Below are 13,199 nucleotides of genomic sequence, written 5' to 3'. Positions count from 1 at the left end.
AAAGTTTATATCTATTTCTAAAAAATAACTGAACTTATGTGTTGACTCTACCTGACTTTATAAATGAAGAATCTATAAAGTCGGCTGGTGTCAGAATTGCTGTGTGTCACAGGCTCCAAATAATGAGGCAAGATTGATAATATTTTAAAAATTTCAGTTTAGTTTTAACAGCTGGGAGTGTGACCTTTGACATTCTGACCTGAAATTTGCTAGGTTTCTTTCCCTTTTCTATATCTTCATTCTATATAAAAATAAGAAGATATGGTATGTTTCTTATACTAGTTTCATTTCAGACCAACAAATCAAATTCAAGTTAGAAATAAAAAACTTTTCAGAAATTTCTATTTTTATTAAATTTGACTGAACAATATCTTATTGTCTCAAAAATCAATAGTCTTTACCAACTTTCCTATATTTCCATCAGTATAAATTTTGTTCCAGTTGAGAAAGGGAAAGAAACTTAACTTACGACCCTGATATCCTTTTACTAAAATTCAATTGCCTATTTTACATTCTCTTTGTGATACTTTTTTGTCCCAATTAAGAAAGGAAAATATAAGTGACCATCCAGAAATAAATTTACTTTAAACATAATGACAGACAGATGAACAAAGCAAAAATTAAAAAGATGATGCCCCCTTGCATATTATGTTATAATGGAACATAACTAGAACACCAAAATTTGATCTTAATTTTGTGGTAATAAGTATTGTGTATATGTTTCAAAACATTTGGTTGAGACAAACTAAACTTAGAGAACAGAAACTGATTTTGGGATGTACGCAGGTATAGATAGATGTAGAGACAAGGGTAACACTTAATGCATAAAGTGTTGCTCTTGTCCCTGCTTACATGCTGTTCCGGTAAAATAATAGGACAACTACTAGGACGAGTAAATTTATAAATGAAATGCTTTACTGAGCGCAGCCTGATACAACCGTAGAGGCTGAACCCTGAACAGTTGGGACAAATTTGGACACAATATTCAAGCGTGATACTGTCTGAATTTGGATTGTGATCAAATTTTTTTACATAATATAGGTTTCTGACACAAAATAAATAAATTGAACAATCTTGTGCAATCGAAAATTTCTTCTTGAAACTTTTACAGTGAGATGCTTATAGGTGTTACTGTAAAATTTTACCTATAGCTCAACCTGTTTTTAAAATTGTCAACACAATAGGGACATTTAAATTGACCAGTTGGTATTGTTAGATTTAAATCTACCTTGATGCTACCTGTAAAAAAATTTATTCACCTAACCAAAAGTTTCAGCATGCTTTTTTCCTGAACTTTTTTTTACCTAGGATTATTCTATTGAGAGATTTTTATTTTACTGTCATTCAATATCTTATGAGTGATCAAGCCAAACAAGAATGACTTTGTCATATATTTTATTTTCTTGCAGTTAATTCAAAATTGCATGACCTAAAATGCACTACATTTCATCTAAATGTTTGCATAGCCACTACTAGCAGTTTTTAATACCCCAAATAATCCAGTCATAATATTTCACTCACTTTAATGAAACCTCAAAATCATATTTGAATAAACAATTTCATTTATTTTTTTACACTAATATTTGACATCTCATCCAGAATTCCAAAGATTTTAAATAATTCCCAATTTTATTCATTTTTCACTACTTCACTAGATTTTTTTCTAAATCCATAGTATGAATTCTGATTAACTTCCAATGATATACATCCTAATTTAACAGGTGCAGAATCTATACATAATTCAGAATCATTTCCATTACTATATTCCAAATAGTTATCCTCACTTATATTTTGTAAAATTTTATTTATATTTTTACTGTATATCACATGATTTTAATATATCCACAGTAAACATTTTATTTCATTTCCTATAATAAATTCCCAAATCAAACAATATTTGATTCAGAATTTTATAATGAATTCCCAAATCAAACAATATTTGATTCAGAATTTTATAATGAATTCCCAAATCAAACAATATTTGATTCAGAATTTTATAATGACTATTAACAATTTCACATTCACTTAAAACATTTCCTCATGTTACTGATGACAAAATGGAGGTCAAGTTCAATAATGACGATTTTGACTTTTACCGTTCAGGAGTTATGGTTCTTGAAAGATTGAAAAATGGAGTTTCCAGTTGTGTCCGTGCATTTACTCATGAACTGTTCTACCAAAGCTTCCCAAATTTTAATATGTTGTAACTGATGACAAAATAGAAGTCAAGTTAAATAATGACGATTTTGACTTTTACCGTTCAGGAGTTATGGTTCTTGAAAGATTGAAAAATGGTATTTCCAGTCGTGTCCGTGCATTTTCTCATGAATCATTAAACCAAAGCTTTTCAAATTTTTATATGTTGTTACTGATGACAAAATAGAGGTCAAGTTCAATAATGACGATTTTGACTTTTACCGTTCAGGCGTTATGGTTCTTGAAAGATTGTAAAATGGTGTTTCCATTCACGTTGTTGCATTTACTCATGAACCATTCAATCTAAGCTTTTGAAATTTTAATATGTTGATACTGATGACAAAATGGAGGTCAAATTTGATATTGACGATTTTCACTTTCACCATTCATCAGTAATGGTTCTTGTGATATTGCCAGGACACAAATAAATATTAATAAATCCGGTTTGCTGTCGTTGTGACAGCCTCTTGTTCACTTTATCACTAGATTTGACTATATCCACTGCATTACTTCAACATTTTATTTCATTTCCTATAATAATTTCCAAATCAAACAATATTTGATTCAGAATTTTATAATGACTATTTCCAATTTCACATTCACTTTTAAAAAAAATTCCTCACGTTAGGAATATTTTAGAATATTTTAGTTTTATTTTTCACTTTATCACTAGATTAGACTATATCCACTGCATTACTTCAACATTTTATTTCATTTCCAAGATCCCATTTAAATAGGGAATCATCTTAAATTTGTAATAGATCCCAAAATTAATAACGAATATTTCAAAAATCACATTTAAAGCCACAGAAACATGTTGGATGAACACACACTATATCTCCTACTTGAATTCCAGTTTTGAAATTTTTAAATCTTTAACATAACTAAATCCCATCGTATGAAAAATTGAATTTCCTTTAGTGAACACAGCATTTTATGCACAAAACTCCCACTAATATTATAATAGATTTCAAATAAAAAACACATCAAGGTATACTCCAAAATTATTTTGAATTTTATATGTACAACATCATATGTAAGCCCCACAAAACAGTTTGAATGAATTATTTCCTCCTTGATGTCCTTCATGACAATAAAATCTTGAAAGAAACACATCACATTTTAAGAAGCAAAATTGCTATAAAAAGTCTGAGTAGTGAATTCAAATAAAATAAATCCAATATTGTACACACAATGACACCAAAAGATTTAAAATATTGCAAATAATAATCCAAAATGAGAATCTTGAAGGGTCATGTGAAGAAAAGAACAACATATCCCTCTGAAAATTTAAACTGTAAACACCTGAGCAGCTATTTCTTGTTTCACTGGCAGCTGGACAATACTATGTATAAGGGTTGGAATTTTAAAGAAGCATTTTGGTGTAAAAACAGTTTAAATTTTCAAACAAATTAATACATATTTATTTTAATCTTTTACTGATTTAGAATTTTAGGTAAAAAATAGATAAATCATATATATCAGGGATTTAAAACAATGAAAACCAAAACTATTTTCTTCCCTATCAATTTTTAATAGAATAATCCTAGGTAAGAAAATCTTGAGGAAAAAAGCATGCTGAAACTTTGGGTTAGGTGAATAAAAATCTTTACAGGTAGCATCAAGGTAGATTTTAAATCTAACAATACCAACTGGTCAATTTAAATGTCCCTATTGTGTTGACAATTTTAAAAACAGGTTGAGCTATAGGTAAAATTTTACAGTAACACCTATAAGCATCTCACTGTAAAAAATTCAAAATTTTGAAAAATTTTGAAAAAAAATAAAATATGAATCCCTTTAAAAAATTGTAACCCCCCCCCAACCTTTTGACACCCCTGTGAAGCAATAACCCTGAAACTCAATCCCAGCCTTTCCTTTGTAGTATGGAACCTTGTTATTGTTCAGAAACTAGAAAATGCTTGTTTTTGGCCCCTTTTTGGCCCTTTATTCCTACACTGTTTGCCTCATAACCCTTAAAATAAATCCCAACCTTCTACCTGTGGTAATAAACATTGTGGTACAATTTCAGAGCCATTAAAATACTTATACACAAGTTATTGTCCTGGAATTAGATAAATGCTTGTTTTGAGCCCCTAATTCCTAAACGGTTGGGACCATCATCCCCAAAAAATTTCATAGAGATCCATTTACTTAAACTAAAGTTATTGTCCAGAAACCAATGTGTCTTCGGACAACGCAGACTACGACAACATCATACCATTATACAATCCCTCAAAAATGTTTGCGGTCGTATTAAAATATAATTACATCTTTCATTTTTCTTATATAAACTTCTCTCATTGTGTATTATAGCTAGTGATGGTTTATCTGGATTAACCATAGGAAATCCATTCTCTTTCAATTCATCTTCTGATAAAATGTACCTAGACAGTCGTTTATATAGTTCAGCACCTAGAAAGATAAATAAACAAAAAAACTGACTAGACTTGTTTGAGACAAGTGAAACAAACATTTGCCCTTGAAAAATTAGTTTAATTTGAGCAGATAATGACTGTATGAATAAAATAGAAACAATGATTTAAAATACAGGTAAGAACTGGTTATACATGTATATTATAATGTATTGTCATTTACAGAGGAGTATGCAATGATAAGGAAATGCAAATCAATTTTCTCTATCTATTCTGATATTTGATATATATATTTTTTATGGATATGTTCCACATGTCTAAGCCACAATCCTTTTATTTTTTTCTTGTTTAGTGTAAAAATTTGGCACAACTTTTTGAAATTTTGATCCTCAATGCTCTTCAACTTTGTACCTTTTTGGCTTGATAACATTTTCGATATGAGCGTCACTGATGAGTCTTATGTAGACGAAACGCGCGTCTGGCGTACTAAATTATAATCCTGGTACCTTTGATAACTATAATTACCAAATTCACCTTACCACCACATTTTGTCTTGCATGAGCAATGATGTCACTGTAAGTGGAGCAGGAACTGCTTACAATTCTGAGTTTTTGTATTGCCCCTACAGCTTTTTTTCTTAAATTAAAGTAGAAAATGTAAGGAACTATATCTTTTTTATATTTTATAATTTGTTTTGATCCGACGTCATGACAAAGCCTTTTGTTGTATGACGTCAGAAGAGTGGAATAACCAAGTTGTTTCACATGTGAAATTATCTGTTTTTATTTTACTGGGAAATCAATCAATGTAATTCATTGCAACCAATGCAATACACACACATATCAATCTACAACAAGCATGTCTAAATACCATACATGTGATTCTTTCGGCGGGAGTCCGGCGGGAGATTCTACCGCTTTTCAGACCCTCATCCGTCGATCCCGGTAAAATTTGAAATCTTCCGCTTTTTGAAAATGTCAACCTCGTAAAATTTTCAGTGCAAATTTTTGTTTACCAAATTGATAGGGACAGAGAAAAAGTCTGAGAAACTCGAAATTGATATGGGAAAAGTCTGAGAAAATTGGAAGTTTCCTGTGGTGTCAAAGGTAAAATGAGGTCGTAAAATAGGTAAAATCAGTCTGAGGTGTTTAGGATTAAACTGTATATATACAACAATAAATTAAAGATAATAGGCAATAACCTGGTGATCAACTAGCTAGTTTAAGACACAAGCCTGGTTGATTAAAAGTGAAATACTGACAACAGATTAAATTGACTAATTGTACAAGTTGTATGAACAACGATTTATCTGATGCTGTTGAATTGTTGAAAACATGGAACATTTACTGAACCTGAAAGACAAATGAAATCAACTCAAATATGATATTTATGGCTTGTTTTCTATTCAAGCCAATGAAATACCTAAATAAGTATAGTTGTCTTGGACTATTCTAAAATATTAGAATTTGACAAAATGCAAACAGTATTTCATCACCAAATACCCCAGCAGTAAATAAAAGACCAAGTTTCTAGCCAAATTCAACTCTGCCTGGAGATCTTATTTCAAATGGTGCAGATCCAGTACCAAGGGTCAAGACCATGCTTACTTCACTTCATGCAAAGCTGACTATGGTTGCCCTAATTACTTGACCAAACTTATGGAGACAGCTACCAACGAGCAAGACTACAACTCTATCAATTTAACACTTTCTATTACAACCATGTTCAGTAGTGGTACCAAAGTTGACAATGTAGCTTAATCAGAGATTCTTTTTGCCAACTATGTATGATGGCTGATCACTTTATCTTGAACTATACATAATGAATTAATATTTGAAAACCCCTTATCTTCTATTTTTATCAAGTAAAAAGGGATATGCAGGTGTTTAAAGGTATGGAATTATTGTTCTTTTAACAAAAAAAGCAAGATATACAGTTTAAACACACAAACAAAACATTGTGTACGTCGATAAAAAGGTCCTAATAGTGCAGAAAACTGATTAATCAAGGGAACTTTCTAAGTCCAAGGACCATAACATTGCACAAAACCATCAGACTAGAACCAACTTGTAACTTGTCATGATAAAACTATATACCAATTTACAAATCAATATCTTAATGCATGAAGAAAAAAATAGTGGAAAACTGATTATTTAAAACAGAGGGAGTGCAAACCTAACGTCCCCTTCAACTTTGTCAGTAGGTGACTAATAAGTAAGGATGGAAGTATCTAATACTTAACCAATACTCTGGCAGGAGCATTTTTGTACTTGTGGCATTCTTTAAAATATTCATGTCATTTAATGTCAGCCAACTTTATTAATATTGATAATTCCTAAACAGATGAAAAACGATTTTTTGACAATCAAAATACAAAACTCTAAAATGGCTATTTTTTTTAAAATCAACAAAATCAAAAGGTATAGTTAAGACATAACAGTGTTAGAATTTCATAAGAATTAGTAAAAAAAACATGCTCATGATTTTATGAGACTTTTAAAGAAAATTATCTAGTTTTTGACATTTAAAGACCAACAACTATGAAATGCTAAAATGTCAATCTAAAAATCAAAAGGTTGCCAGAATGTATGTAACCTAACATTTTGTACTTTGTACTTGGTAAGCATTACTGAATGTCATCCATGTTCATGGAGGAGAACAAAATTACATCATTATCAAAATATGTCCATCCTTGATTGGAGTAAAAGTCAGATTCAGAATACCTGTTTCACAGGCTGTATACAAAAATTTGATGTTGCTTCTCAGAATTAAAAAAATCTACTGTTTTAATATAACATTCTTCTTTACCCTTGAAATTTTCTAATTTAGACATAGTTCCAGATCTTTTCACTGTATAAGATGTCTTCATTGCATTTTTCCCTCCAAGTATAGCTTCATGTGATAACTTCATTGCATTCATTCTAGGCTGTTTTGAAGTTGTTGGTAAACTTTCTGTTATTTCATTTCTCAGTCTTTTAATAGCATTAATTGCAACATTCAAATATATGGTCTTTGTGTTACTTCTTTTGTATACTACCATTTCTTCTTCTTGGCCCTAAAACACAAGTACTTAAATAATATGTAAAGATGTGTTGATTGAACAGGGTTATATATATCATCCTGAACATATAATTGAAATCAATTAATTATATATATTCAAGAATGAACCACAACCTGAGGTAAAAAAAACTGACAATCCTAGTCAATTAAAAAGAAATTGAGTCAGACACACCTACAATGTGCTTGATTCAAACAAACAACCTCAATGTTGACAGGCTAGAGATACAGAAGTTCAACAACTTAGACCACTAGGCCACTGAGGTTTCACTCACACACACACACACACACATTTTTAAAAATTACATGTATCATGTGTATTACAGGGTGTTTTTGCATTATCAAATTTAGACAATGTTTCAAGTATAAAAAAGATCTTGCTTGCTCAATGTTATTTCCTATTTCTGATAGTGTTTAAAAAAAACCAAAAAACTCAGTTCATGTTTTTTTATTTTTTGGTTCACAGATTTTTTATATGAAAGGTCGGTCAGTAAAAAAACTAGAGGCTTTAAAGAACCTGTGCCACTAACTTTGGTCTTAGTATTTAACAAAGTACACTCTACAACATTATAGACAAGAATAGAATTCATGACAGAATTTTTTGTCTAGATGAATTTGTATTGCTTGCCATTTAGTAGGTTGAGTTTCTCTCTATCTTCTTTCGCTTTTGATCTTAACACAAAAGAGGGTTAAAAAAGTGACTTTTTAGTAGAAATTGCCCTGCTGATTACTTTTTTGTGATTTAATGTATTTATTAATTTATTAAAATTCTTAAAATGAGTCTTCTTATGATTTCTGCCATTTGTCTTAATATGAGATCTAGTTTTAACAAGGAATTATTTGAATCTAGAATAATTTTGAATTCTGAAAAATTGATTGGAAATGTATGATGAAAACTAACCCAACTAAATAGGGTTAATTTAACTTTCACTATCATTCCTGTACAAACTAACTAACTCCCCTTAGTCATGTGTGCATGGCTAACCCTATGTAGTTAGGTTAGTTTTCATCATAAACAAGAATGTCTCCAAAGCATACGGATGCCCAACTTCATCAAAAACTACCTTGACCAAAAACTTTAACCTGAAACTCACACTATCATTTTCTATGTTCAGTGGACCATGAAATTGGGGTCAAATATCTAATTTGGCATGAAAATTAGAAAGATCGTATCATAAGGAACATGTGTACTAAGTTTCAAGTTGATTGGACTTCAACTTCATCAAAAACTACCTTGACCAAAAACTTTAACCTGAAACTCACACTATCATTTTCTATGTTCAGTGGATCATGAAATTGGGGTCAAAAATCTAATTTGGCATTAAAATCAGAAAGATCATATCAAAAGGAACATGTGTACTAAGTTTCAAGTTGATTGGACTTCAACTTCATCAAAAACTACCTTGACCAAAAACTTTAACCTGAAACTCGCACTATCATTTTCTATGTTCAGTGGATCATGAAATTGGGGTCAAAAATCTAATTTGGCATTAAAATCAGAAAGATCATATCAAAAGGAACATGTGTACTAAGTTTCAAGATGATTGGACTTCAACTTCATCAAAAACTACCTTTACCAAAAACTTTAACCTGGAGCAGGACAGATGGACGAACAGACGAACAAACGAACAGACAGAGGAACGCACGCACAGACCAGAAAACATAATGCCCCTCTACTATCGTAAGTGGGGCATAACAAAGAAGATGTGGTATGATTGCCAATGAGATAACTCTCAACAGCGACCAAAATGACACAGAAATAAACAACTATACTACCTTCAACAACGAGCATACATATATACATATATAGTCTTCATATCATCAAATATTCAACAATAACAAAAACAATCTTAAAGTTAGCAAAGATGAATGCATCTGGTCTCTTATTTACATACCCTTTTAAAAGCCTCTTCTTCACTATCACACAACTTGAGGCATTCATCAATGATCAAATTCAAATATCTTTGTCTGATGTTTGATGGGACTTTACTTCCAAATTCAGCAGGTATTTGTGGTCGTGCTAAATTTGACTAAATATAAAAAAAAAACATATATAAAAATAATGTTATGTTTTCTTTAAGATTCGCTAAATTAAAAGGGAACATGTGAACAAGATTGCAATACCATAGCTGAGCTTTAACGAGCGATAAAATTAACAAATATCACGACATGGTGGCAAACAATCCTACCACGTGTGAGAGTTTTCTGTCAAATTGTATTAGAGGAGTAAATGTGTTCATAAGTTGATTCTGTTGTAAGATAGTTTTAACAGATGGACTAATGGACTGATGGACAGACAGCCATTTTCTTGTCTGGAGTACAATAAACCTTAAGGGTAAAAATAGAGACAAAGATAAAAATGTTTGTGTTTTTTGTTATTATGTTGAATGGCTTTAATTTGAATTATCTTTATAAGCCATTCAATTTTAAGTGAGATTTTCTGTATTCTTTTATCCTAATGACTATAGGCACAGTAACATGTCTATATCATTAAATTATTGTAGTATTTCATCAAGTGTTGACTTTTAATAGTCTTCACATTATATAAGTTAGTTGTTGGACACCTGATGTATTTATCATAACAACTCAAACATTCAATTGGAGTATTATTTGTTACATGTACATGAATAAAATCTCATTGAAACAGCATTTTTGATAAATTTTATTTTCAATTGCATTGTATTAACAGAAATTTGTGAACCTAGACAAAAATATCAATAAGTATACCTCAAACAGTTTTAGTTAAAAAAATCATTAAGTAGTCTGAGGATAGGATTACCTTGTGCAATTTAAAATAAAGTATAAACATGTGTTTAAAACCATAAGTATAGATGCCAATACATCATGTTTAGTAACACTTTAAACTATAACAAATAAAATTGATAAGAGAACCTTTATAAAGACTCAATTTAGCTTTAAGCCCTTCAAATACATTTTGTAGAACCAGAAAAAATCTTTTTCTATGCCCTAAATGTAAAGTCATTCAAATGATTTAAGGACTAACTGGATCCCTGCATATTTGAAGTGACAAAGTTATTATGCCTGCTTGATATTTTTCAAGCACTCATCTTTATACTTATGTTCATAGTTCTACCCTATTCAAAGAAATACTTAAATTTTATCACAGTCATAAAGATATTATCAACATTCAAGTATTCATCCCTTTGCTCAACATACTGACGTAGATTTTATGCCCAACAAAAGCACAAATGAAGTCAAATAACTTCAACAAAAAAAGCAAAAATGAGGTCAAATAACTAAAAATACACAAATGAGGTCAAATAACATCAACTGAAACCTTACACTTTGATGGAAACATAAGGATTGGAATCAAGCGTATTGTTTAAATAATTCTAAGTGCATGAACATAAAATTAAATGAGACGTAATGATTTATGGTATAAGGGTTAAAAATAAATAATACCACATCTGGAATTCTAGCTTGGCGTTTCTTGGTCTTTGATGCAGTAGACACCACTGTTATTCTTGAATTACTTGAACTGGACTGTTGTATGTGATCCCCCTTAGATTTGTTGTGTGACAGAGTTGGTTGATGCTGAAATGTAGTGGCTGTGATTGTTATAATTGATGATGATGATGACCAATACATAACATTCCACTAAACTCACAGACTGTCTGTGAATATCATGCTACAAATTAATGTAAATCAACTAATTTTCAAGAGCGATTTATTTTTGTGAGTTTGGTGAGTAGAAAATAACGCAAATATGTCGTAAATCTAGGATATTTCCTTATTAAGATATATCAAGTTTATTAGAAAATCATGAAATTAAATCGGCGCAACGTGGACAAGAAAGGGTTAAATGCAAAATAATGTATTTGTGAAAACAGGCTCAAGTTTCACACAAGAGTGCACACGCTAAAATGTCTCGCCTTCTATACTAATTATTGATATTATGTTGATAGTCCTAAGTATAAAGCTAAGCTTTATTACAACTGTCACATAAACTTAACATTAACCAAGTTAACTAAACAAAGACCAATGAACCTTGAAAATGAGGTCAAGGTCAGATGAACCATGCCAGGCAGACATGTACAGCTAACAATGCTTCTATACAACATATATATAGTTGACCTATTACTTATAATTTAAGAAAAATAGACCAAACACAAAAACTTAACACTGTGCAATGAACCGTGAAAATGAGGTCACCGTCAAATAAAACCTGCGCGACTGACATAAAGATCATAAAATATTTCCATACACCAAATATAGTTGACCTATGGCATATAGTATTAGAAAAAAAGACCAAAACTCAAAAACTTAACTTTGACCACTGAACCATGAAAATGAGGTCAAGGTCACATGACATCTGCCCGCTAGACATGTACACCTGACAATCATTCCATACAACAAATATAGTAGACCTATTGCATATAGTATGAGAAAAACAGACCAAAACACAACCAGGTGCTCCGCAGGGCGCAGCTTTATACGACCGCAGAGGTTGAACCCTGAACAGTTGGGGCAAGTATGGACAAAACATTCAAGCATGATACAGCTCTGAATTTGGATTGTGATCAAATTTTTGACATTACATGGTTTTTTTTTACACAAAACAAATGCCAAGATTTTACAAATCAATTAAAGATTTCTTCTTCAAACTTTTTAAATCTAAAATTAAATAGTTGACACAGCATAGGTTTCTGACACAGAATGAATGTGGTCTAATGAACTTAAAAGGTTTTTTTTGCCTTTGAGCAAATCACTATGCTGTTGAATATTAATCCTCTCAAAAAAATGTTTGAAGAAATTTTCTTTTTATTTATGAAATCTGAAATGAGAAAAATTTAAACCCCCCCCCCCCTTTTTTTTCACATCCCCGTTTCCCTTTTTCAAAACTGATATCAATTCAAATTTCTAATGGAGTTTGCAACAATAACTACTCATTTAAATACATCATAAAATATTAAGATGTAAAAAAACTGCTTGTTATCACTGAATGGTAAAGATTATTTAAATTTATCAGTTGGTAGTAAAAAGTGTATATACATTGTATATTGTATATAACAAAGATTTAAGTTGATTCTGGACAAAGAAAGATAACTCCAATTAAAAAAAAAATCTTGCTATTGCACAAATAGGATATTTCTTGCTTACTATTCTGGACAAAGAAAGATAACTCTAATTAAAAAAAAATTTGCTATTTCACAATATTGTGCAATTAGATATTTCTTGCCATTGCACAATAGAGTGCAATTGAAAAGACTTGCTATTGCACAATACTTAATATAATAATTTTAGATCCTGATTTGGACCAACTTGAAAACTGGGCCCATAATCAAAAATCTAAGTACATGTTTAGATTCAGCATATCAAAGAGGCCCAAGAATTCAATTTTTGTTAAAATCAAACTTAGTTTAATTTTGGACCCTTTGGACTTTAATGTAGAATTTGAAATTTGAAAACAGGACCAAAAATGAAGAATCTACATACACAGTTAGATTTGGCATATCAAAGAACCCCAAGGATTCAATTTTTGATGAAATCAAACAAAGTTTAATTTTGGACCCTTTGGACCTTAATGTAGACCAATTTGAAAACTGGACC

General features: G+C 30.7%; 1 protein-coding gene across 1 annotated transcript in view; it reads right to left on the bottom strand.

Annotated features, from left to right (window-relative positions):
• LOC143079167 (uncharacterized) overlaps window positions 1-13,199 on the bottom strand; it is a 75,756-nt gene that overhangs the window by 41,208 nt on the left and 21,349 nt on the right. Inside the window, exons 5-8 of the mRNA XM_076254398.1 lie at window positions 11,052-11,183; window positions 9,524-9,658; window positions 7,380-7,626; window positions 4,468-4,611 (exon numbers count right to left, since the gene is read on the bottom strand). Of these exons, the coding sequence (XP_076110513.1) occupies window positions 4,468-4,611; window positions 7,380-7,626; window positions 9,524-9,658; window positions 11,052-11,183 (658 nt within the window). The remainder of the gene's footprint in view (window positions 1-4,467; window positions 4,612-7,379; window positions 7,627-9,523; window positions 9,659-11,051; window positions 11,184-13,199) is intronic.

This window comes from Mytilus galloprovincialis, chromosome 1, assembly GCF_965363235.1.
Source record: "Mytilus galloprovincialis chromosome 1, xbMytGall1.hap1.1, whole genome shotgun sequence".
Taxonomy (NCBI): domain Eukaryota; kingdom Metazoa; phylum Mollusca; class Bivalvia; order Mytilida; family Mytilidae; genus Mytilus; species Mytilus galloprovincialis.
Note: the sequence above shows the minus strand (reverse complement) of the source record. Positions and strands in the feature narration are given on the sequence as shown.